The sequence below is a fragment of the Megascapheus bottae genome, chromosome 22 (genome assembly GCF_031878675.1).
Source record: "Megascapheus bottae isolate mThoBot1 chromosome 22, mThoBot2.hap1, whole genome shotgun sequence".
Taxonomy (NCBI): Eukaryota; Metazoa; Chordata; class Mammalia; order Rodentia; family Geomyidae; genus Megascapheus; species Megascapheus bottae.
Window position 1 is genome coordinate 28,283 of NC_143530.1, and position 25,523 is coordinate 53,805.

General features: G+C 43.7%; 1 protein-coding gene and 1 pseudogene across 11 annotated transcripts in view; both read right to left on the reverse strand.

Moving 5' to 3' along the window:
* Window positions 1–2,153: 2,153 nt before the first annotated feature.
* LOC150047531 (ubl carboxyl-terminal hydrolase 18-like) lies at window positions 2,154–10,183 on the reverse strand (annotated as a pseudogene).
* Window positions 10,184–20,307: 10,124 nt separating this feature from the next.
* Phf3 (PHD finger protein 3) overlaps window positions 20,308–25,523 on the reverse strand; it is a 78,500-nt gene continuing 73,284 nt past the window's right edge. For all 11 annotated transcript variants that reach the window (XM_090355437.1, XM_090355436.1, XM_090355432.1 and 8 more), the window contains 2 exons: window positions 23,292–23,487; window positions 20,308–23,135 (listed from right to left, as the gene is read on the reverse strand). In XM_090355437.1, the coding sequence (XP_090211563.1) occupies window positions 21,016–23,135; window positions 23,292–23,487 (2,316 nt within the window). In that variant the 3' untranslated portion in view covers window positions 20,308–21,015. The remainder of the gene's footprint in view (window positions 23,136–23,291; window positions 23,488–25,523) is intronic.

Consider the following 25,523-nt stretch of genomic DNA (forward strand, 5'->3'; position numbering starts at 1 on the left):
GAATGCTCACAAACCTCCTCTCCTCCATGGCGCAGTGAGCTCTGCTTGTCACCAGAGGGCGCTCTGCATGAAGGGTCACTGCTTTCCCCCCTGCCCCCCGTGGTGCAATGAGCTCCACTACCCGCCAGAGGGCGCTCTGGGTGAATGCTCACCACCCTAGACCAATCTGTGGTACAGTGACCTCCGCTTGCCACCAGAGGATGCTTTGCGTGAAGGGTCACTGCCTTCACCCTCCCCACGTGGTGCAATGAGCTTCACTACCCACCAGAGGGCACTCTGGGTGAATGCTCACCGCCATTCACACTTCCGTGGTGCACTGAGCTCCACCTCCCACCAGAGGGAGCCAAGGGTGAATACTCACCATCTCCCTGCCCCCGAGTAGCAGTAAGCTCCACTACCCACCGGAGGGTGCTCTGGGTGAATGCTCACCCCTTTCCCCCTCCCTGTTGTGCAGTGAGCTCCATTTGCCACCTGAGGGTGCTCTGAGTGAATGCTCACCACCCTCCTACCCTCCGAGGTGCAGTGAGCTCCGCTTGCCACCTGAGAGTGCTCTGCATGAAGGGTCACTGCCTTCCCCCTCCTCCCATGGTGCAATGAGCTCCACTACCACCAGAGGGCGCTCTTGATGAATTCCCACCGCCATTCACACTTCCGTGGTGCACTGAGCTCCACCTCCCACCAGAGGGCGCTAAGGGTGAATGCTAACCGCCTTCCCCCCCCCAACTCCATGTAGAAGTGAGCTCCACTACCCAACAGAGGGCGCTCTGGGTGAATGCTCATCACCTTCCCTCCCCCCGTTGTGCAGTGAGCTCCTTTTGCCACCAGAGGGCGTTGGGTGAATGCTCGAAGCCCTAGACCAATCCGTGGTGCAGTGAGCTCTGCTTACCACCAGAGGGCACGCTGGGTTAATGCTCACTGCCTTTCATCCCTCTGTGGAATAGTGTGGTCCGCTTGCCACTACAGGGCGCTCTGGGTGAATATTCACCGCCCTACAGCCCCCACAGTGCAGTGAGCTCCCCTTCCCACCAGAGGGTGCTCTGGGCAAATGCTTACCGCCTTCCCCCTCCCGCCCCATGGTGCAGTGACCTCCATTTCCCACCAGAGGGTGCTCTGGGTGAATGCTCACCACCCTAGTCCAATCTGTGGTGCAGTGAGCTCCCCGTCCTCTCCTCTGTGAATTGACTCTCTCACCCTAACCTAGGTTTGTGGATTTCTGTGACCTCCTCAGCTGTGTCTTTGAATGTATTTTCTGAATATATGGACTATCCTAACCCTTAGACCTCTCTACAGCATCAAGATTTCTACTAAAGAAGGAATCCCAGCTTTTTTCCAATTTCTTTTTTTTTTTCCAGTCCTGGCTTTGAGCTCAGGGCTTGAGTACTTGGACTTTCTCAAGGCTAGAGCTCTACCACTTGAGCCTAAGCACCCTTCTGGGTTTTTCCTATGATGTGGTACTGAGAAATCGAACCCGTGTCTTTGTGCATGCTAGGCAAGCACTGTACCAGTAGGCTAAACTCCCGGCCCTTCTTTCCATTTTCTATAGCACTAATCATTTGCATCTTATGTGCTTTCATTATCCCTATATTAAGCTGTACACTCTACACTCCTTTTGAGAGAAACAATTTTATTTGCATGTGGTGCCTACTTCACTAATGAGATGGTTTGAATAAGATATGTCCTCCACAAGCTCCTGTGAGGAATGCTTACTCTCCAGATGGTGGTATTTTCAAGGGTTTTGGAGACCCCAGAATGGGGGGCTAAGCGGAAAGAAATTGTTCACTTGGGTCACACCACTAGGCCTTGCACTCAGGGCTTAGGTGCTGTCCTATAGCTTTTTCACTCAAGCCTCACCCACTACCACTTCAACTCCACTTCCAGCTTTTTGTTTCTGTTGTCAGGTGAAAGTCTGTCTCGTGGATTTTTCTACCCTATCTGGCTTTGAACTATCTCAGCTTCCCGAGTAGCTAGGATTACAAGCATGAGCCAGATGCCCTGCACAAGCCTCACTGATCACAAGATTATGCCCCACAACCTTGCTGTACAAGGGACCAGGCTCCTGTCACATGACCTTGGGAGACAACCCTCCTTCAAATCACATCAGCAATCACCTGTGGTTATAACTTAAGATATAAATTATTATGTAATTGTTTAAATTATTTTTTCTTCATTTTAGAGTCTCCTAGAAGAGTTAGCAGATCCCAGGACAGAAAAGGAAATGAATGTGTCAGTCTCTGAAAGTCTGCAGTATTTCCATTTCCTCCACTCTTCATATAAACCAGAAGATATGCAGTTTCCTGCCTAAAAAGAGATTTATGAGCACAGTAAAATTAAACATCTGCGGTGAAAGGACAGCAGGAACGAGGGTCAGCAAGCTTCCAGGCTAGTGGAGCAAGTCTTCATCCAATCACCTACCACGCATCTCATCAAGGGAGAGAAAACAGTAACTTAGGAAAATCACTTCTATGCTCTTGTGAGTTGGCAAATCTTCATCTACCCATCACCTACCATCCATCTCATCAAGAAGAGAACAGTGACCTGGAACAGTCACTTCCACGCTCTTGTTAGTTAGCACAAATCACAGCCAGCCTGAAGCTAGGTGGCTCACACCTGAGGTTCACAGTTTGAAGCCAGCCTGGACAGAAAAAATCTGTGAGACTCTAATCTGCAATAAACTTCTCAGAAAAAGCCAGAAGTAGCACTGTGGTTCAAGTGGTAGAGCTCTAGTCTTGAGTACAAAGAAGCTCAAGGATAGCACCCAGGCCCTGAGTTCAAGACCCATGACCAGCAAATTAAATACATAAGATAAAATAAGGGTCCTGGAATGTGGCCTAGTGGCACAGTGCTTCCCTAGCATGCATAAAGCACTGGGTTCCATTCCTCAGTACCACATACACAGAAAAGGCTGGAAGTGGTGCTGTGGCTCAAGTGGTAGATCCCTAGCCTTGAGAAAGCCCAAGGAGAGTGCCCAGGCCCTAAGTTCAAGACCCTAAATTGACAAAAATAAACAAATAAATACATAAATAATAAATCAGGGACAGGCAAATTATGAGAGTGGGAATATAAGCCAACTAAAACCCTGTTTTTGGAAAACAACTTTTATTGGAACACAGCCAGTTATATTCATTCACTCATTCTTGTACTGTCTATGGCATCCGATGTGTTACAAGGCCAAAGTGAGTAACAGCTACAAAAATTGTGCCCCACAAACTCTGAAGATCTTTCTCTCTAGCCATAGTCATGTAAAGTGTGCTAACCCCTGTTCTAAATCACAGAGGAGTCAATAAGCCAAAATTGGCTAAGAACAGGTACCTAAGAGAAATGCTCAGGACAAATGAAAGAAAAACAGGAAACGTGGGTTAGAGGAGAGCATCAAACAAAAACACCACCTAATCCATTAATTTTGAATTAATCAAGCCTCCTTGTGTGGCTAAGTATGCCCTCCAGTACCACTGCCGATGCCACCATGGGCACATATAAAACCTCTCTGCCTTAACTTTCTTCAGCTTTTCTTCTAGTTTCACCTCCGTAGCCATTAAAAGTATGTCATGCGTACTGACTGCATGCCGCTATGCCAGACTGGGAAAGATGAGAAGAGTGGTCCTGTCCCCTGGTCTGCTAGGCACCATGGCTCATACTTGTAATCCTAGTTATTCAGGAAGCTTAGATATAAGGATTTATGTTCAAAGCCAGAAGAGCAGGAAAGTCTTTAATGCCCTTATCTCCAATTACCCACCCAAAAGTAGGACGTGTGGTAGAGACTAGCATGAGCAAAAAAGCTCAGGGACAATGCCCAGGACTGACTTCAAACCTCAGAACCAGCACAAAAAATTTTAAAAAAAGAGTACATGGTCTAATGGGGTGGGGGGAGTCATATAAGCAAAAAAAAAAATTTTGGAAGTAATAAAGGAGACATGCTCAAGAAGCAATGAGAGCAAATAAAATTTCCTACCAATCTGCTTGAGTGCATCCGTAAAGGCTTTGCACAGTAGAGAAGGCCATGATTATGAAAGCATGAGTAGGCGTTTGCTCAGAGGTTAAATTAGGACGAGGTAACAGAGGCCAGAAACCACATGTGCATAGTTACAGAAGATACTTATACCTGAGCACTACTGAAGCCTTCATTCTCAGAGAAGTATGGTGTAACGGGATGAGTGTTGAAAGATGGACAGAATGGTTTAGTAACTAGGGAATGCTCAGAATAAAGGCAATAATTCATCCATGCAACTTTCATAAAGCTCTGAGAACCCAATGCAACCCGTCACACATGTGCTTCTCTTACAGCGGGAGTGATTACTCCCGTACGTGCACTGGATGTCTTCCCAGGACACCTGGAAGAACACACACAGACGACAGCAGCAGCTAGTTGGTAGCCAGGAAGTATTCAGGGAATACAGGGCTCTGTAATCTGCCAATTAGACTCCTACAAAGAAGCCCACTGTGATGACAGCTGGTGACATGATGCCCTGTATAACAATGTCCTCTGTAATGTCCGCACTCATCTTTAAACTCTTACACTTATCCCCCCAGTTTTATCTTGCATCTTTCTAATTTCTGGTTTCACAAGTTTCCTATAGAGCATAAAACATCAAGACACTGGACCCATAGGGCCAGAAACCTAAACACTGAAACAAGCAGACTCTTAGAAAGCAGTAAACCAGATGGGCACTGGTGGCTCAGGCCTGTAATCCTAGCTACTCAGGAGGCTGTGGTTCAAAGCCAATCCAAGCAGGAAAGTCAGTGGGACTCCAATACACTACTCAGAAGAAGCTGGAAATGGCACTGTGGCTCAAGTGCTTGAACACAAAGAGGTTTAGGGATAGCACCCAGGCCCTGAGTTCAAGCCCCAGGACTAGAAAAAAAGAAATAAATTTAGACAGAGGAACAGCTTTGAACCATAGAACTCCCCAGCTCCTACACACAAAATAGAAGGCCATACTGTGTCTTCAACTCTGCTGAGGATTTACTAGCGATGGCTAATTCAGAACAAGAGAACATGTGGATGGTAAGTCTCACCCAGCCAACATTGGAGTCGCTGAAGCAGAACCATTTTCCATCCACTGCATTCTGGATATAAGCACAGTAGTGACCAAAGTCGGCCATCCCGACATGGGCAATCACAGCAAAGTGTTCCTACTGCCCTTCAGGCTAGAAGAAGACAAGGCTCTCAGTGATTTATCCCGCCTTCCCCACCCTAGTCTTGAAGGAAGCATGTTTTGCCATGCATTTGTTTCTGCTCTGTGCTAGGCACTGGTACTTCAAAGGTACTAGAGAAAAGTCCTTGACCTGGAGAATCTCATAGCTACTTAAAAGGAAACGTTATAAACCAGAACTATTATGGCTTGCTTTATATTGGATACATCATACAGTAAGTAGGGATTGGTCAATCTTTGTCCCCTAAGGAAAGTGGAAACCCCACAAAGAAAAGACCTGTTTTAACACCCAAGAAAAGAAGGGTGGATAAAAAGGGAATTTGTTTTGTTTTGGTTTGGGCTTGCTTTTGTTTGGGAAGGGTTTAGGAAGGAGATTTGGAGCCTTTGTTTCATCTTGCTTTCTTCTTTTTTTTTGCCAGTCCTGGGGTTTGAACTCAGGGCCTGAGCACTGTCCTTGGGTTTTCTCAAGGCTAGAGCTCTACCACTTGAGCCACAGCACCACTTCCAGCCTTTTCTATGGAGGTGGAACCAAGGAATCAAACCAGGGTCTTCATGCATGATGGGCAGCACTCTCCCACTAGACCACACTTCTGGTCCCTTTCTTTCTGCTCTTGTGAGACAAGGTCTTACCATGTAACCCAAGCTGGCCTTGAATCAATGATCCTCTGGCCTGTGTCTCCCAACTATAAAGACTATAAGCAGTGCCACCATGCTTGGTAAAATACATAAATAAATACTCTGCCTGAAATGCACCTTCGCTCCTGTGACTCACAACCTGAGGACCACCTGTCTTCCTCGGTACACCCCTGGCCTGGCCAGCAATCAGCATCCATTCTCAGATGAACGCAGTGCTCAGAGGAGGCAGACCTCACTGCCTGAGACGCTGCCCTTCCTCAGCCAGTGTGCACCCAGCACAGCTGCTCACCTCACCCCACAGTGGAAGCCAGCAAGAGACCCAGTCACTGGCCTTGACTGGTAAGAACCTGGACCTGGAGAATTCTCGAGTAGGTGCGATCTAACAGCTGAGGGGTTACAGCAGCTGAGCCTGAAGGAAGTCCTGCTGGTGAGATGGATCCAGAAAGGTGGAAATACCTCACCTGCTCTGTGGCCTCACTGAGGTCTTCTTGCTCAGCCAGGAGAACATGACTGAGATCCAAGTTCTGAGGGAAATGCAATGAGTGGCAGATTTTCTCAGTCTGTGAATTTCTCATGGAGAATCGCATAAGGTGAATGGTCAAAGTTTGGGGCAAATGCATCATCTTCAAGACCTGCAAAAGCAAAAATCACTGTGAAATGCCAGGGCTGGTGGTTTACTCTTCTCCCCAGGAAGAGGTGAGTAGGAGACACACTGCAGGGCTAAAGGCTCCCTTTGAGGAATCTGTTCAGCTCCTCCAAGACTCATGATACTTGACAGTCACAGAACTGCAGATCTCAGACAAAAGCCATGAGATTCCCAGAGCTGCACACAGGCCCTTGAAACCCTAGGAGCAGGCGTCTGTTGTAGGGAGCTGGTCTAAAACTGGAGAGAAAACCCCACCATCCCCTTACCCACCACCACCTGACCCCACACTCTCCCTTCCCCACACTCTTCCACGTGTCTTCATCCACAGTTATCACAGAACCACTTGCTTCTGTTGGCTAACTCCCTAGGGTGGAAAAGGCAGTGCAGGGCATCTTCCTGCCCAGTGGAGGAGAACAAGGGACAGGCAATGTTAGTGGACCCTTTCCATCAAGAAAGCAGCCCGCCCCCAAAGGTGAGGGTTCAAGCTTTGCTTTTCCCCTGCAGTCTTCTAAATAGCCCCCACCTCTACTGCTACATGTGCCAGGATCTTCCATGAATTGGAGGGGAAAAAATGGGAGGGACCCTTCTTAGAGGAACAACAGTATAAGAAATGTAGAAATAGGAGAGAGAACGTTTTCTGATCAATGAAATTGACCCTCTAGAGCTATGCAAGTGAAACAGAATTATTTTTGATATCAAGGGGAAATGACGCTAACAACAGGGCACTGGCAAAGTGGACTGTGCGGATTCACCAGGTCTCACCAGCGTTTTCAGAGGTTTTGAGTCCATGTCACACAGAGGAAGAGGGAGGGTCAGCACACAGCTGGTCCTACTGCTCTCTCCCGTACAGGTGAGGCAAACCAAGGAATCCTTGACCTGCATCATGTACAAGGCCTGCATCTCCACCTGTAAGAAGGAGCCAAGGACGGGTTAGGCAGGTGTCCAGAGCTGGACCTGTTAGACTGCCTGGCCTCTCACGCTGGTTGCCCTGCACACAAGGGTGCAGTGGGTGGGGGGAAGAACACCGGGTTTCTGAGGAGCCCTCACTGCACGTGGCATAAACAATGGTGAGAGACTTCTACAGGTCCTCTGACTGCTCCAGCTTCAGGTGCTTACCAAGTCCACAACAGGTATTTGATCCTTAATTAGGTTCCAGAATGTGAGGTAAAGCTGAGCAGCATCATGCTGGACAAACACTGGTTAGAAAGAAGTAACAGCACAGTAGTGAGGGCGCTGGAGATGTTCCAGGACCAGACGCCCTGGCTGCACCAACACTCACCACTTGACTTTTACTCTCTTTTCCCAACTCTGCCAAAGGTCAGTATGCACTACCTATGAGCCTTCAGGACACGAAAGTATTCTTGGTCCTGAATTGGACAGTTCCTCTTAAACTTATGACACCAGAATGGAACAGGGCTCAAAGTCTTCAACCCATCCGCTCTAAATGCTCTAAAGGATCTGTTAAATTGGGAGCCTAGATGGAAAGGAAAAAGCCTGCCATAGAATAGCCAGAGCAGGAACTGGGTCAACTGCAGGATCCAGGAGAAGCAGAGCACGTTCTGACACGCCAGCTGTGTTCTCAGACACCACCAGCAGCACCAGCAGCTGCCCGGCAGGGCCAGGGTGGACACACTGGGTTCCAGAAGGACAGACCACCTCCGGGGATGTCTACTGCACAGGGCCAGTCACACCTCACCCCAGCAGCTGCCCTTGCTCCCTGACCACAGGACACTGCACCCAGGGCACGCCCAGTCAGGCCAGAACTCCGAAAGGACCCAGAGACGATAACACCACAGCTAAAATCTTGCTGATAGAGCCAACACACATTCATTCTCAGAAAGACAAAAAAAAACCAAAAAAAAAAAAAAAAAAAAACAACTTTTTTTTTTTTTTTTTAATACTGGTTCTGCAGGCTGATCTCAGGGCCTGGGCACTGGCCCTGAGGTTTTTGGCTCAAGGCTAGTACTCTACAACTACAGCTACAGCCCCATTTCCAGGCTCTTTTTGGTAGTTAATTGAAGCTAACAATCTCATGGACTCTCTTACCTGGCTAATTTCAATGGTGATCCTAACATCTCAACATCCCAAGTAGCTAGGATTACAGGCATGAGCCACAGGTGTCTGACTTTCTTTTTAATGTTTTACCCTTTATCCCTTTTTAAAATGGTCATTCTCTGTAGTTTTTCTTTTAACTTTACCTGTCTTACACTTACAAAGCATTCTACTATACATTTATTCTACCGTCTTTTTTTCCTTCTTTCTTTATCCCTAGCTTTTCTTGCCCTAGCAATTCTTTTTTTTTTTTGCCATTCCTGGCCTTGAGCTTAGGGCCTGAGCACTGTCCTTGGACTTTCTCAAGGCTAGAGCTCTACCACTTGAGCCTCAGCACCACTTCTGGCTTTTATCTATGTATGTGGTACCGAGGAATCGAACCCAGGTCTTCATGCATGCTAGGCAAGCACTTTAACCACTAGGCCAAACTCCCGGCCCCCCCTAGCAATTCTTTACTTACTTTAGGTATATGTATGTGTGTGTGAGAGACGTGGGACTTGAACTCCAGACCTGGGCACTGTCCCTGAGCTCTTCAGCTCAAAGCTAGCACTGTACCACTTGAGCCACTGCCCCACTTCCAGTTTTCTGGTGGTTAACTGGAAGTAAGAGTCTCATGGACTTTCATGCATGGGCTGGCTTTGAACAGCGATCCTCAGATCTCAGCCTCCTGAGTACCTAGAATTACAGGCATGAGCCCCTGGTACCCAGCCAACTTTTATTCTTCCAGTCTCCTGCTGTATTATATAAGAACATCAGTTCTCACATACCACTGAACTCTACTTATTGTAAATATTTGGTAAGTTGTTGAATCAATGAGATTGTTAGTACTAAGTTATATCCCTAAGCCAGTGTAAAAAATGGATTATCAGGGCTGGGAGTTTGGCCCAGGACTGGCAAAAAAATCAATGTTAATAAATTCTTTAATAAAAAAATATAAAAAAAATTTAAACAGGAGCCGGGGGTAGTGGCTCAAGCCTGTAATCCTAGCTACTCAGGAGGCTATGATCTGAGGATCAAGGTTCAAAGCCAACCCAGGCACAAAAGGACCTGAGACATTTACCTCCAATTAACCTTTAGAAAACAGGAAGTGGGGCCTGGCTCACGAGTAGGGCGGTAGCCTTGATCTGAAGAGTTCAGGGACAGCACCCAAGCCCATGACCTACAAAAAAAAAAAGTTAAAACAGGGAGGCAGGCAAACAGCTACTGCAAACTGTAGCCAGGAATTCAGAGACAACAAGCACTGTCTTCATACCTTCTATCCAAGATGTTTATTTGGAGCTTCATGCTCCCTCATAAATTGCAAAAACAAATTGAAAAAGGAGAAAATAATGCTTGTACTCTCTTGTTCCCTTTCTGCCTCCTTCCTTCCCTCAGTATGACCTCATCCCTACTTGCCCAAATAATACTCTGGAAACAGAGTAGAGAGCTCAAACAATGATACGCATGTTGGAAAACACAGAGAGACAAAACACACACACACATTTAGATAAAAGGAAGCCACAAGAGGGCCTGTGGCTCAAGTACTGCAGCACCATCTTAAGTGAAAAAGCTAAGGAACAGCACCCAAGCCCTAAATTCAATCTCTTAGCAGCAAGTGTGTGCACACACACACACACACACACACACACACACACACACACACACACAATTAAGGGAAAAAAGCCCTATGGATACATGACTTCCACACCATTCTGTACATGGTGTTTACATGCCACACTGACATTTCCCGGGTAAACAGCAGAGGGTGCCCTAGAACTTGGCACAGAACCACAGAGCCCCACTCTGCCTTCTCAGGGAAGCACTGAAGATCATGCTACATAGGTCATTTAGCAAGGGAAGAGCACAGTGACTGCAGAAACACCTAAAAGTGGAATGATGGGGTCATGGTGTCAGACATCTGCTATTTTGATGAATTCTCCTACAGTGGCTTCCCAATTTTGTGTACCCACAACGTATACAAACAACTCTCTGAACTGAGAATGTGAAATTGAAATGTTCATAAAATTCATTACTAAAGTACCTGGTTAGCATGTAAGGGTTCTGGTTCCTATACCCAATCTTAATATATTGTTTAGAATGTGGAAATGGTAGATAAACTCAGACCTACTGTGTATTTTCCTTAGTAACACCTAAAATCATTAGCTGTGTTTCCTTTCCTGTTCACTTTCTTTGAAACATGTGTCTCTCAGGTCATTCATTTGTCTATTCTTGGTTTATTGAATCTCTGTTCCTACAAATGAGTGTTTTGTGTCTGGAGAGTTTTGCAGCTTATCTTTAGAATTTTTGGAGTTCTGTACTGATTTCCTTTGAAGCATTTCAATCTATTGGACTTTTCTTTGATGTCTTATGCCTTTTCTGTCACCCACCATAGCACTTACTAATCTCCAGACTTCAGACTTGTCCAGCCCAAACATCACGGTGGCCTCTCCTCCTATCTCCTTTTAGCCTCTGAGGCTGCTCAGTGCTTGCATGTGACACCCGACTGTCCCCCGTTACACAGCCCTCATGTCAATCACATGCAGCCCGTGCTTCTGTTTCCTCAAAGGTTACAAGGAGTGTCTGATCCTCAGATGTGCCTCAAGTGCCATCTCAAAACCCCAGACTCTGGCTTAGCTCCAGATCTTATTCCACACTATTTGTCCAGGGTTCCAGTGGGTACCAGTAGAGGCTACACGCTCCTGGCTACCCATGTGCAGGTTGTGTTCCAGATGGATGGCATCTCCTCAGAGCCAGGTATGTGAGCCTCTACCTCCATGTCTCCCGGGATCTGGACACAGTGAGCCTCTCTGTGCAGTCAGTCACCTTCCAACATTAGTGACTTTCCACATGCCTTCATATGACCTACCAAACTCACAGGTGAGCAGGACCTAGCAATCAAGGGGCCCCATGCTACAGCGGTTGGTTGCAGCCTGATGATGCGCCTGAAGATTACAAGTACAAGGACAAAAAGTGAAAATATCTCTCCCCCACAAAAAAAGACAGTTCAATATCATTAACCATAAGGGAGAAGCAATGCAATTCAAAGCCACAAGACATCACTTCAGAAACAAAACAACCCGCAAAAACTATCAAGTATTGGTGAGAAAGCAGAGACAAATGGACATTGTCAATGGAAATGCAAAATTATGCAGCAGCTGTGGAAAAGTTTGGCACTTGGTACCAGTAGCTTACACCTGTAATCCTAGCTACTCAGGAGGTTGAGATCTGAGGATGGCAGTTCTAAGCCAGCCTGGGCATAGAACATCCGTGAGACTTTTATCTCCACTTTTAAACACCAGAAAACAAGAAGTGGTGCTGCAGCTGTAAAGCACTAGCCTTGAGCAAAAATGCTCAGGAATGGCACCCAGGCCCTGAGTGACCATAATGAGTAGATTCATAACTTTTCATTTTCAGGAAAGGAGTAAACAGCCAGTCCACATGGCATCATTTATGTTACCAGGTCTCATTCGGCATCCTGTCTTTGTGGCTGCCTAGGTGGGCATCGTGACAGAAATAGCACTGGCTAGCGCAAGGGATAACTACCAGAGTTTGAGAAATTGTTTGCCTGGTTACACAGTGGCATTACCTCAGAATAACTTTTCCCTCCACAGTTGAGTGCTTCCTAGAGCATGGCCAGCCATAGTCCAGATACTTCAGTCCCAGCCACATTGGTTACTCAGCTCCTAAACTAAACCCAGTGACCGTTTTTTTTCATACCTAGTCCTTATCACCTCCCTGATGCCTCCTCAGATGACCATGATGCTCAGTGGGTCTTAGAACCTTGACCTAAAGTGATGACTTCAGAATGGTTTCAGTTGATTGTCACCTGATAAAGAGAAATCAGTGTTTTCTCAACACTAAGCATGAGTAAGTGTCCAGCTCAGGAAAAAACAAAAACAAAAACAAAACAACCTCAAATCACAACTTGCTAGGTGTGTTTAGCACATATGGAAAAGATCTGTCAAGTGAACAGGAGTCTAGGCCACATAGGGGAAGCTGTTGGGGTCAGTGTCTGACCCTGAGGTGGCACAGACTGTATGTGAAGCATCAGGAGACTCACAAGAGGCTGGACCCAGGAAGTAGATCCACAATGGTATTTAGACATGAGGATGACTGCTCCTCTCTTCTGTCCACAGCTCTCCCACTCTGGAAGCTAAAGACCCATTCTGGGCATGCCTTGCGCCCACTGACCAGGATCTGGCCCACTTTAGGTCACCAGGAATCTCTGTAGTTTCTGCAGTATCATAAGAGCAATGCCTGTGAGATAAACTGTCTTTCCCCCCAAAGTATATTGTTCAAAAGTTCCTGCTTTGGACTGGTGTCTTAGCTCTTGTTAAGGAAAAGAGGAACTTCTTTGGGATAAGAAAGGATGTTGAAAGGTAAGGTAAGACTTACATAATGAAAAAAACTTTTTCCACACATCCCTTCAGCCCTCAAACCCACATTCTCTGGGCAGGACATGAATGAAAGCATAGCTGAAAGCTCAATGAACACTCAAGAGCAGAAGAGAAGGCTGGATTGGCACCTCTGGCAGACACAGAGTTAACAGGGATAGGTTGCATTTGCTCAAACACACCTTCACTCCTATCTACTGATCCTGGAATGGACATCACTAAACATACAGATGGTAGCTTGGTGCAGCTGGAGACCTGAGTTTGGCAAACAAGTGCCAAAGCAGGATCTGGGAGACCCTTCCAGCCCGCCACACACTGGACCACATACTCAGATTCTAATGATCCCAAATTTCCACACTCCACATTTTCTTCTGACAAACTGCATGTTTTCTGTAATCCCAGCTACTCAGAAGGATGAGATCTGAGGATCATGATTTGAAACCAGCTTGGGCAGCAAGGTCCATGAGACTCATCTCCAAATAACTACCAGAAACCTAAAGTAGAGGCTGGGAGTTTGGCCTACTGGTACAGTGCTTGCCTAGCATGCATGAAGCCCTGGGTTCGATTTCTCTGTACCATATACAAAGGAAAAAAAACAAACAAACAAGGACAAACCTATGTATAATCCACCAAAGCAACTAGCATACTTTTTTTCTTTTTTTGCCAGTCTGGGGCTTGGACTCAGGACCTGTAGGGTTAGGTTTAGGGTTGGCCTTTCCTCAAGGCTAGTGCTCTGCCACTTGAGCAACAGCATGCCCCCACACACACCTCAAGAGGCTTGGACTCTGGGCCTGGGCGCTGTCCCTAAGCTCTTGACCTCTAGGCTACCACCCTACCCCTTGAGCCACAGTGCCACTTCCAGTTTTCTAGTGGTCAATTGGAGATGAGTCTCCCAGTCTTTAGTGCCCAGGCTGGCTTTAAACCACAATCCTCAGATCTCAGCCTAATGAGTACCTAGGATTATAGGCATGAGACACCATGCCTGGCTTTTTATATGTATGTGGTACTGAGGAATTGAACATAGGGCTTCATGCATAGTAGTCAAGCACTCTACCACTAGGCCACACTCCTGGCCCCTTAAGATAATTTTAATTATGTTAACATTTGAAATGAGGGACTTTTGACTCTTTTAGAGCAAGGAAATATGACCTGAGCCACACACCCAGCACTTAGAATAGCTAAGATTATACTGGCCAAAAATAAAACAGGACTACAGCATTCCATCTAATTTTAATATTTGTACACATAAAAATGCTACTGGAAGAACAACAAACTAGAATGGAGTAGAGGAGACCCAGAAACAGACTCGGTTAATGTGATTTGGACAAGGTATAAAAGCAAAAAAGAACAAGACAGTACTTTCAACAAATGGTGCTGGGAAAAACTGGACATTCACAGGTAAAAACCCAAACTTCACATCAGAAGTTTCCTATCTCATACAACAAGGAAACTGTAGGGTCAGGAGCATGGCCTAGTAGTAGAGTGCTTGCATAGCATGCACAAAGCCCTAGGTTAAATTTCACCATACCACATACACAGAAAAAGCTAGAAGTGGTACTGTGGCTCAAGTTGATAGAGAGTCCAAGGACAGTGCAAGGCTCTGAGTTCAAGCCCCAGGACTGGCAAAAAAAAAAAAAAAAAGGAAACTGATAGTTTCATCAAAATTAAAAAAAAATTCTACAAAGACAAGCTACAAATTGGGAGAAAAACATTTTCAAACCACATATTTAAGACTGGACTAATAAAAAGAGCCAAACCAAGACAATGATAAAAGATATGGACAAACATCTCACTAAGAAGATATATAGATATCAAATAAGCACATAAAAATACATTCAACATCATTGAATATTTTAAAAATGCAAATAAAAACACAGTATCATCACAGACAAGTCAGAGAGAGAGAGAGAGAGAGAGAGAGAGAGAGAGAGAGAGAGAGAGAGAGAGAGAGAGAGAGAGAGAGAGAGAGAGAGAGAGAACACCCAAGTACAGTTGCTTATGCCTACAACCTTACCTACTCAGGAAGTGATAAGGCATGGTTCTAGACCAGCCTGGTATTGGGAGCCAGAGTGGAATCAAACTGTACCTTGACTTGCATCAGACAATGGCTTTATTGTCTTATTGTTTTCTGGCCCTATTCTATGTAAATGACCTGATTTACCATATGAATGTAACACCTGGAGGTTCCCTGGGTTTGGAGGAGGGAAGAAGCGGGAGTGAAAAATAAACGCGGCAATCTTTACCTGGACTGCGGACATCCCGGACCCGGTGTGTCTGTCTCTCTTCTATTTCTTGCTAGTCCTTGCCCCCTATTTCAGGAACCCCAATCTGCGAACCCTGGTTTGCTGCCGGTTGGCCCCGGCAGCCTGGGCAATGTTTGCAGGAACACATACCATGCTCGCATGGGGCTTAATGACACCTAAGTATAACTGGGATCTAGGCTAGTCTGGTGTTAGGTAATAACATATTAAAAAATCAATGAAAGCAAAAAGGGCTGGAGGTATGGCTAGGACCTCAGCTCAAACCCTACTACAGCAAAATAATAGTAGCATGAAACACAAAATTTAAAATTCTTGATCAAGTCAAGCTAAAAAGTGGGAGAATATTTTCAAACCCCAAAACTGGACCATGGACAGGAATATATCACCTGCATGTTCCACTGTTGCTACAGATAAAATAACACAGTTCTGTATTAATTTTCTAGGACTATTAATAAACAACAGAACTTTTATTTTCTCATAGGTGTGGAGGCTGGAAGTCTAAAATTAAAGTGTGGTAAATTTTGGTTTGCTGAGGCTTCAATCCTAGGCTTTCCAAATTCTAACCTTTTTACAAGGTAAAATCTATGCACAAGAGAACCAACCAGTCACATTGAGTTGTCCCCACCCTACTAGCTTCATTGGAGTAACTAACCTAGACATTTCTACATACGATCACAATGCGGTAAAGGGTCTGCAACTGAACATATGAATCCAGAGATGCAGGATTCCACCTGTTTAAAAAAAACTGGGAAAACTTTGTTATATCTTAGATTCCTACAATGTACTAAAATCAAGTATTCATATGGAAGTAAAAGTATATGAAGCCAGGGGGCTAGGGGTTTGACCTAGTGGTAGAGTGCTTGCCTAGCATGCATGAAGGCCTGGGTTCCATTCCTTGGTATGACAAACACAGAAAAAGCTGGAAGTAGTGCTGTGGCTCAAGTGGTAGAGCTCTAACTTTGAGAAAGCCCAAGGACAATGCTCAGGCCCTGAGTTCAAAGCCCAAAACTGGCAAAAAAAAAAAAAAAAAAAAGAATGCAGCTAGGCATCAATGGTTCACACCTGCAATCCTAACCAGGATCAGAAATTTTCTGAGACTCATCTCCAAGTAACTACTTTAGAAAAGCCAGAAGTAGAACTATAGCTCAAGTGGTGAAATGCTAGTTTTGTGCAAAAAGGATCTAAGTGCCCCTCCTAAAAAAGCATAGTTGTTTTTCAATCAAACTGGCACATCTTCAATATTGTGCCTGACTTTGCTTTTGACTATGCAGTACCTGAAACAATTTTTAGACTAGGCATCTAACAACTGTAATACCCAGACACTGGTATTATATTTGGTATTATTATTCTGGGGAGAGCAAAAACTTAAAAGCACACCATTTCCACAATGTTCTACACAGTGCAATAGCTAAGAATTTTATCACAATACGTTTCAACCGATACTACTTAGTATAAACCTACACAGATTTTATAATATAAATGGTAGAAATCTTCGGACATTTTACCTAACTCAGAGTTGATTCCATAAACTGTTACTCAATGCAGATATTGTGATGAAAGCCATGTACTTCAAGGACTCTTAACTTTTCTTGTTATTTTATGTAAGTAGTTCAGATTTAATGCTGTTATTTTGAAAAGCCAAAAGATCACACTGGTTCAAGGCATACAGCTGTCTGGGATAAGGTTTATATGAAGTTCTCAACACAAGAGTTGTTACATACACAAGGCTCTGAAGCTTTACTGCTAGAGACTCAAAGTGGTGGTCTTGGAGTGTATGAGACATCCTGGTTTTTAAATTAATGTATTTCCAAAGAGTTGGTGCCATGATTCAGCTGGTAGAGCTGTCACCAGTAGGTTTAAAAAAAACAACCATCAGGTACCAGGTTCAAGTCCCAGTCCAGGACAAAACAAACAAACTTGGAATGTGGCTTAGTGGTAGAGCACTTGTCTAGCATGCATGGGTTTGATTCCTCAGAACCACATACACAGACAAAATGCTGAAAGTAGCATTGTAGCTCAGGTAGTAGAATGCTAGCCTTGAGCAAAAAGCAACTTATTTTTAATAAGTATTGAACCTTTCTTAAATAGCAACTTTTCCCTAATTCAAGGGACACTGAAAGACAAAAATGTACCTATTTCATGAGTACAAGACTGGAGGTTGATGGGACTTAAGAGAAACTAAGTTTGGATCTACTATCCAATAAAATCTTCTCTCATTTTTCCATTGTTACTCACAATAAAACTCTCAATTAATGATTTTTCTATCCTGTATACTATTCAAGTCAACCAGATGTTAAAAGACACAATTCTGGGGCCAGGAGTTTGGCCTGCTGGTACAGTGTTTTCCTAGCATGCATGAAACCCAGGGTTTGATTCCTCAGTAACACATACATAGGAAAAAGCTACAAGTAGTGCTGTAACTCAAGTGGTAAAGCTCTAGCCTTGAGAAAGTACAAGGATAGTGCTCAGGCCCTGAGTTCAAGGCCTAGAACTAGCAATAAGTACATAAATAAAATTAAAAAGACACAATTCTGGGTGGTAATGCAGCTTAGGGGTAGCCTTTGTGTTCAGTTCACAAAATAAGCAAACATAGAAATTAAAAGCCGGCGGGTGGTGGCTTGCCTATGAGGGGGAGATCTGAGGATAACAGTTCAAAGCCAGGCCAGGCACTAAAGTCCATGTGAGATTCTTATCTCCAATTAATCACTAAAAAAAAAAAACTGAAATGGGGCTGGGAGTTTGGCCTAGTGGTAGAGTGCTTGCCTAGCATGCACGAAGACCGGGGTTCAATTCCTCAGTACCACATACATAGAAAAAAGCCAGAAGTGGTGGTGAGGCTCAAGTGGTAGAGAAAGCCTTGAGAAAGTCATGGATAGTGCTCAGGCTTTGATCTCAAGCCCCGGATTGCCAAAAAAAAAAAAAAAAAAAAAAAAAAAGAAAGAAAAAAAAACTGAAATGGTACTGTGGGTCAAGGGTAGGGTGGTAGCCGAGAGCTGAAGAACTCAGGGACAACGCCCAGGCCCTGGGGTAGGACAGTAACCTTGAGCTGATGAGCTCAGGGACCATACCCAGGCCCAGAGTTCAAGCCCCACAACTGACAAAAAAAAAAAAAAGAAAAGAAAAGAAATTGGTATCAAGATGCTATGAGATTTAAGAGTAGGCATAACAACTGGTACAAAGAAGAGATCAAGACCAGACTTAAGCCATCCATTCAATTACTCAAAAGTTTCTTACTCACACTTTAGAAATCTCCTGCTAGAGTACTCTCTGAAGAGAAGTCAGTAAAAGCACATTTTTTTAAAACTACACTTAATGTAAGAAAACTGAAAACATTTCAAATTTGTAAAATCATGAGTTTCTTCACAGCTATGCGAAAGATGACTAACTCACCTTATGGTTTGTTTGAAGATTTAACATGTTAATCTACAATGAACAAGACTAAAGTTAAATAGATTTTAAATACAAATAAATCTTCACTTTCAGAACCTTCCTAGGGATAAATTACAGAAGATATGTGGGAAGTGTAATTGTTACAATTTAGAAGAAAATCTTTAATTTTGACATTTCACCAAAAATAGCAAAAGTAACAAATCGGTTTCAAAATCTTTTTTAGAGCCTTTAAGAAAAATGAAACAATGAATCTTGCTAATATTGCTTTACAAAACTTGGAATGAAGGAAAGTGACAGTTTGATCAAGATACGTTGTATCCGTATGTACACAGTTCAAAATGAAAGGAGTCTCATACAACTAATTGACACCAATAATAAATGTTTGAGGGCCAGAGCACTGCTCATTTCTGTAACCTTTGCTACTGAAGTGGCTAAGATCTGATGATCACAGTTAAAGCCAGGCAGAGCAGGAAAGTTTATGAGACTCTTATCTCCAATTAAATACCAAAAAGTTGGATGTGTAGCTGTAGCTCAGAGCACTAGCATTGAGCAAAACGGGGGGGGGGGGGGGGGGGGGGGGGGGAGTGGACAGAGCTCAGGACCAGCACCCAACTGGGGAGGGGGGAGTGTTAGGAAAACAATCTTAATTTGGAGGAAATACTTGCATTTTTCTTCACTAATATCAATAGGTAAAAAAGCACTATGATTTTCCTTGCTTGCTCTTTTTGGTCTATAATGATAGTGCTATCAGTTTGTAACTACTGCTTAAATTAGGACCATTAGCACAGTGTGGATTTTAGGGCATAAATACATTTGGATTACATTAACAGGAATCTCCAAGTGCTTTCTCAAACCAACATATTCAGCTTTACACTTGCCCTACAAGCAAGTCAGGGTCCACTATATAGTGCGAGGGCACACACACACAGGTTATACATCTCACTTAAATACTTGTGAACTTACAACTAGTGTTAATATAACAACCTTTGAATTTTTTTTTTTTTTTTGGCCAGTCCTGGGCTTGAGCTCAGGGTCTGAGCACTGTCCTTGGGCTTTCTCAAGGATAGAGAACTCCCAGCCCAACAACCTTTGATTTTTATACAACTTTTCAGGTTTTTCATTGGCAATTCTAAATTCCAGCCACTTCAGAAGTATATGACTGCCAAGTGCCAGTGGCTCACACCTGTAATCCTGGCTACTCAGGAGGCTGAGATCTGAGGATCGCAGTTCAAGGCCAGCCTGGGCACAAATATCTGTGAGACTCATCTCCAATTAACCACCAGAAAAACCAGAAGTGGCACTGTGGCTCAAGGGGTAGAGTGCTAGCCTTGAGCTGAACAGCTCAGGGGCAGTGCCCAGGCCCAAAGTTCAAGCCCCATGACATAGCTCAGCTTATAATTAAAAAAAAAAAAAAAAAAAAAAAAGCAGGGGGGGAGAGGTCTGGGAGTGTAGCTTAGTGGTAGAGTGCTTGCCTAGCATGCACGAAGCCCTGGGTTCAATTCCCCAGTACCACAAACTCAGAAAAAAGCCAGAAGTGGCACTGTGACTCAAGTGGCAGAGCACTAGCCTTGAGCAAAAAGTGTCCAAGGACAGTGCCCAGACCCTGAGTTCAGGCTTGGCAAAAAAAATAACAACAATAACAACAACAACAACAACAACAACAACAACAAAAATTATTTGTCCCTCATCCAATGCTTGTAATAGTTATGTCTATGTTCTTGGCTGTGTAAGAATTATGTCTAAAGGTAATTAAAGAAGAAATTATTTTACTACTGAATTTCAAAGACTCACACACAATATAAGTGAGAAATTCTTTTATCATATTTAGAATCAAAATATCCCTTAAAATATTTACATTATACAGTAAAAAGGATAGCAAAACACAAGATCATGTACAAGCTTAAGAATTCAAGTTTCTGAAGAACAAAGAAGAAAAAGAAAATAATGGCCTATCACAAAGCTGTAGTATATAGTAGTAAATGCCTTCAATGAATACAGATTAAAGCATTGAACATGGGCTTCTGATTCTCAACAATTGCCCAACTAAATGAATAGTATGATTATGAAGCTGCTTAGCCTTTTGTTCCTCTAAAGTTTAAGAACAGTGAAGGTTGAAAGAAATATACAGAGCACGTGTTTACTCTCAAATTGGTCATCATAGAAAGCACATTCACTGAAAGCAGTAAATATATTCCACAATTAGCCATATTTACCAATAAAGGGATAAAACTAAAATTCTAAGTCTTTATTGCATATTAATAAAACAAATCTTTGAATATACAGCCATGTAAAACTTTTTAAAAATATTAAATTCCTATAACTAGGGATATTGGTATGAAGGGATGATGAACACTGTACAGGGCACTCTGCGCCAACACATAGCATTTATTATTCTGAAAACTACCAACAGTAAAAATTTAAAAGATGGCACACTCATAGCAGGCAATGTCAAAAAGATACAACAAATGACAGTTACAGAAAGGTGCTCTTGGTGCAGCCTGCACACTTCACCTTTTGCTCTTTCCTCTGTCAGCATGGTCCCTGTCTTTGTGGTATCTATCCCTGTCCTTCTCTCCTTCTCTGTGCTTACTTTTTTCTCGCTCTTTGTCCTTTTCATGGTCTTCACTTTTAGGCTTGTCAGGTTTCTTATCTATATTCCTACCATCTCTGCTGGTTATTCCTTTATCACCATGAGATAACCGTGCCCTCTCTTTGTCTTTGTGCCCTTCTTCCCTGCCTTTTCTATCCCTGTCCTTGTCTTGGCTTCTGTCTCGGCGCCTGTGCCTTTCCAGTTCTGGCTCCCATTCCTTTTCATGTCTCTCTCTCTTCAAGTGGTGTGAATCACTATAAAATCTCTGGCGGTCCCCTTTACCCCTATTAAATGCTCTATCCAGTTGTTGATCTTGCCTACCCCAAGGATCACTATGGCGCCTTTCTGGTCTCCGAATGTCTTTAGCCTGGTAAAAATTTTGTGGACCCATATACCTTGATGCTTGGGGAAGGGGACCCATCATTCGCTGGGGCTGGCCTGGGAGATGAACCACAGGTGGCCAGGGAACCACTGGATTTTGGGTAAAGCCAAAGCATGGAGGGGAAAGCAATGGAGGTGGTAAGTGTGGCGGAAATCCAAACATGTTTTGTGGAGGAAAATTAGGAGGTCCTGTAAATGGAAACCCAGAAGAGCTAGACTTGAGGTGCTGAAGGCCAGGCTGCTGCAGCCTGATGGGTGGGAAGTTAGCACTTGTCCTGGGACTGGTACTTCTGGAAGTGAAGTTGATGCTTTTAGAAGGAAATTCTGGCTGACATGGATTTCCAATCTCAAAATGAGATGCTGCTGCAGGGGATCCTCTTCTAAATGGGTGTACAGTTTCAATATTTTGTGTTAAAACATCCTCCTTCAAAGGCTCTGCTTGCTCTTTGTGAGAAGAATCTAAGTTTTCTACTGCTGATGACCTTTGTGTAACTTTCGAATTATCATTCTGTTGAACAGAGGCGTTTTTCTCTACAACAGGTAGCTTTTCCTCTACACTGATTTGCTCCAGCAAGGGCTCTTTGTTGTATGAAAGACTAGACAAGGTGTGCTTCTCTCCATTCCGGCAACTGTCTCCATCTTTACTTTCTGAAGCAGGTGTCTGCTGACCTCGTCCAGCTGCTTGCCTAGGGTCTCTTTTTAGGTTGATAAACTGTGGGGATCGTGCTGCATTCGCAACAAGGTTTTCACTGCTATTTGCAGTACCTTCTACGGCTCCTCTTCCTACATTAGACACGCAAGGAGAACTACTTGAAGTCAGATTGTCTTGCAAATTGTTCTCTTGGTCTTGGAGCAGTTGTCTTTTAAAAATTTTGTCTTTACACTCCACATTTTCCTCTTGTTGTGATAGAACTGATAAATTTGTTAAGAATGCTTCTGTGGAAACATCTTGTGGTTTACCTCTGAGACTAAGGCTGGCCAAAGGCCCTGGAGAAATGGTAGGTGGTCCCACTGATGATGTTTCTTCTTTTCCTCCTGAGTGACTTGCAGATTCTATAAGGCTGTCCACTTTAACTTTTGCATCCTTGGCTTCACCATCAATTTCTTCTACACTGTCCATTTTTTCTGCTGATAGACTCGGTAAGACTACGCTGGTTTGCTCAGTTATAAATGGAATTTCATTAAGAGTATTTTGCTCAGTCACTGGCTGAGACTGCTCATAACCAGTGGTACCCAAAAGACTTTGAAGAATATCATCTACAGGAAGAGGTTTATTTGCTAACTCTAAAGTTGAAGGTTGATTTTCCCAGCCAATTAATACCCCAGGAAGGAATCTTAGAGGCTTTGGTGGTTCCTGTTTAGTGACTTCCATTACAGGTTCAATTGCTGTTTGAAGATCTTCCTGAAGAATCTGATGATGTTTGTTTCTCTGCTTGTGTAAAACAGTAGTAAAGGAATTGAAAAAGTCATTTTCTTCCTCTGGTACTTCATCTGTAAAAGCTTCTATTTTGCTTTTTTTGTCAGGTGGCAAGACTACTGGTATGCTTTCAGGAGCCTCAACAGTATGACTAGTGCCAGCATTGGCACTGTGCGGCCGTTTCAGCTTCTGACGAATAATGAGACCCAACAACAGATTAGGTCTGTGTAGTTCAAGCCCTGTATGAAATAAAAACAGGTTGCTTTGAATCACAACATAAAAGAGTGAATCTCAAGCTATTAAATGCGTTTCTAGCACAATTTAGACATCTACAGAGGCCTAATGAGTAGCCTCTCTTAGGTGAATTTTATCCTACTACTGAAACTAATACCTACCAGGTCCATCAAAAGGCACAAGAGGATGTGGAATTTTATCTGCAGCACCCAAGGGAATAAGGTACATATCTTTAACTTGCTTCATGTTGTTAGCAGCTACTCCATAGCGTTTTCTACTACTGAAGTATGCAAACAGCAAAGTATATGAAATTTGATCTTCTTCTGTTACTGGTGTGAAGCGAACCACACAAATTTCCTATTCAGGGAAATAATCAAGAGTTGTTTAAAATAATAACCTGAAAATTAGCTTGCTTTTAAATACTATTTCTTAATTATTAGTAATCTGTTCAGTTTTATAACTGTTCCCAAATAACACAGTGTAACAACTTAAATACAAGAAACTTCTGCCGGCCAGCCCTGGTGGCTCATAGCTTTAATCCTACCTGCTCAGGAGGCTGACATTTGAGGATCTCGGTTCAAAGCCAGCCAAGGCACTAAAGTCCCTGACATTCTTATCTCCAATTAACCACTAGAAAAAAACAGAACTGGTCTTATGGCTCAAGGGGGTAGGGTGGAAGCCTTGAGCTAAAGGGCTTAGGGTCAACACCCAGACCTAGGGGTAGGGCACTGGCCTTGAGTTGAAGAGCTCAGGGACAGTGCCCAGGCCCAGAGTTCAAGCCCCATGGAAAAAAAAAAAAAAAAAAAGTCTGGGAGTTTGGCCTAGTGGTAGAGTGCTTGCCTAGTATGCACGAAGACCAGGGTTCGATTCCTCAGTACCACACATATAGAAAAAAGCCAAAAGTGGTGCTGTGGCTCAAGTGGTAGAGCCCAGGACTGGCAAAAAAAGAAAAAGAAAAGGAAAGGAAAAAAGAAACTTTTGAAAAGATATTTGTTGGTATAGTGATGAGTATTTCAAAAGGCTTTCCAAAGTGTTCCAAGGTAACTGAAAAATTTGTTCAAGGTGATGCAACCTAATAGTGGTAGAGATGATACTGAAAACCCAAATTTATTATATGTAGACTACATTTTTTTTTTTTTTGTTTTGCCAGTCCTGGGTCTTCAACTCAGGGCCTGAGCACTGTCCTTGGGCTTTCACAAGGATAGAGCTCTACCGCTTGAACCACAGCACCACTTCCAGTTTTTTCTATGTACGTGGTACTGAGGAATTGAATCCGGGCCTTCATGCATGATAGGCAAGCACTCTATACTAGGCTACGCTCCCGGCCCATGTAGAATACATTTTGATTTCCAATGTTTTATCTATCAAAGAATAGCCCATGTTCTTAGAATACTGTAAACTAGTAATAATCACCAACAACCCACATATATCCTCCCTTCTCTGTGAGGGTTATATTCTAAGACTCCCTCCCAGTGGAATTGTAAAGCTGCAGAAACTACCCTATGGGGCTGGGAGTGTGGCTTAGCGGTAGAGTACTTGTCTAGCATGCATGAAGCCCTAGGCTCGATTCTTCAGTACTACATAAACAGGATAAGCCAGAAGTGGCACTGTGGTTCCAGTGGTAGAGTGCTAGCCTTGAGCAAAAAAAACCTCAGGGACAAGAGTTGGGGACAACTGTGGGGTCAGTGACCTTGGACCCAAACAATTGTGTACACAAGAAAGTAGTAGCTCTTATGATTTTGGGCTGTGTCAATAGCTTCTCATTTAACCTGTGTGGGACTTGATAGCTTCTTATTTAACCTGTTTGGGACTTGATAGCTTCTTATTTAACCTGTTTGGGACTTGATAGCTTCTCATTTAACCTATTTGGGAATTGATAGCTTCTCATTTAACCTATTTGAGACTTGATCCTGTTTGTATGAATGTAACCCTTGGCAGTTTAAAGAAGTGTATTTAAGCTCAGAACTTGAAATAAACTGGGCTACAGTCTTCTTAAGCTGTGGCTGCTGATTTGGGCTGTAGCCCTTCCGGACCCCTCTGTTTGTCTCTCTTCTATTTTTTCCTAGTCCCTGCCCCCTTTTTCAGGAATCCCAATTTGCTGCCGGCTGGCTCCAGCAGACAAGTACCCAGGCTCTGAGTTCAAGCTCCAGGACTGACTGGCAAAAAAAAAAAAAAAAAAGGAATGTTAAGCAACTAATAGGTAGGCAGGATACATAGCAAAAGAACTAGATACAATGGACAGAGATTACTATTAACACTGGTGGCCAAGGAAGGATATATTAACTTTCATTATGTTACTTAGAATGACACAGAAGCTTAAACTTAAGAATATTGGGGCCAGGCGCGGTGGCTCATGTATGTAATCTTAGCTACTCAGAAGGCTGAGATCTGAG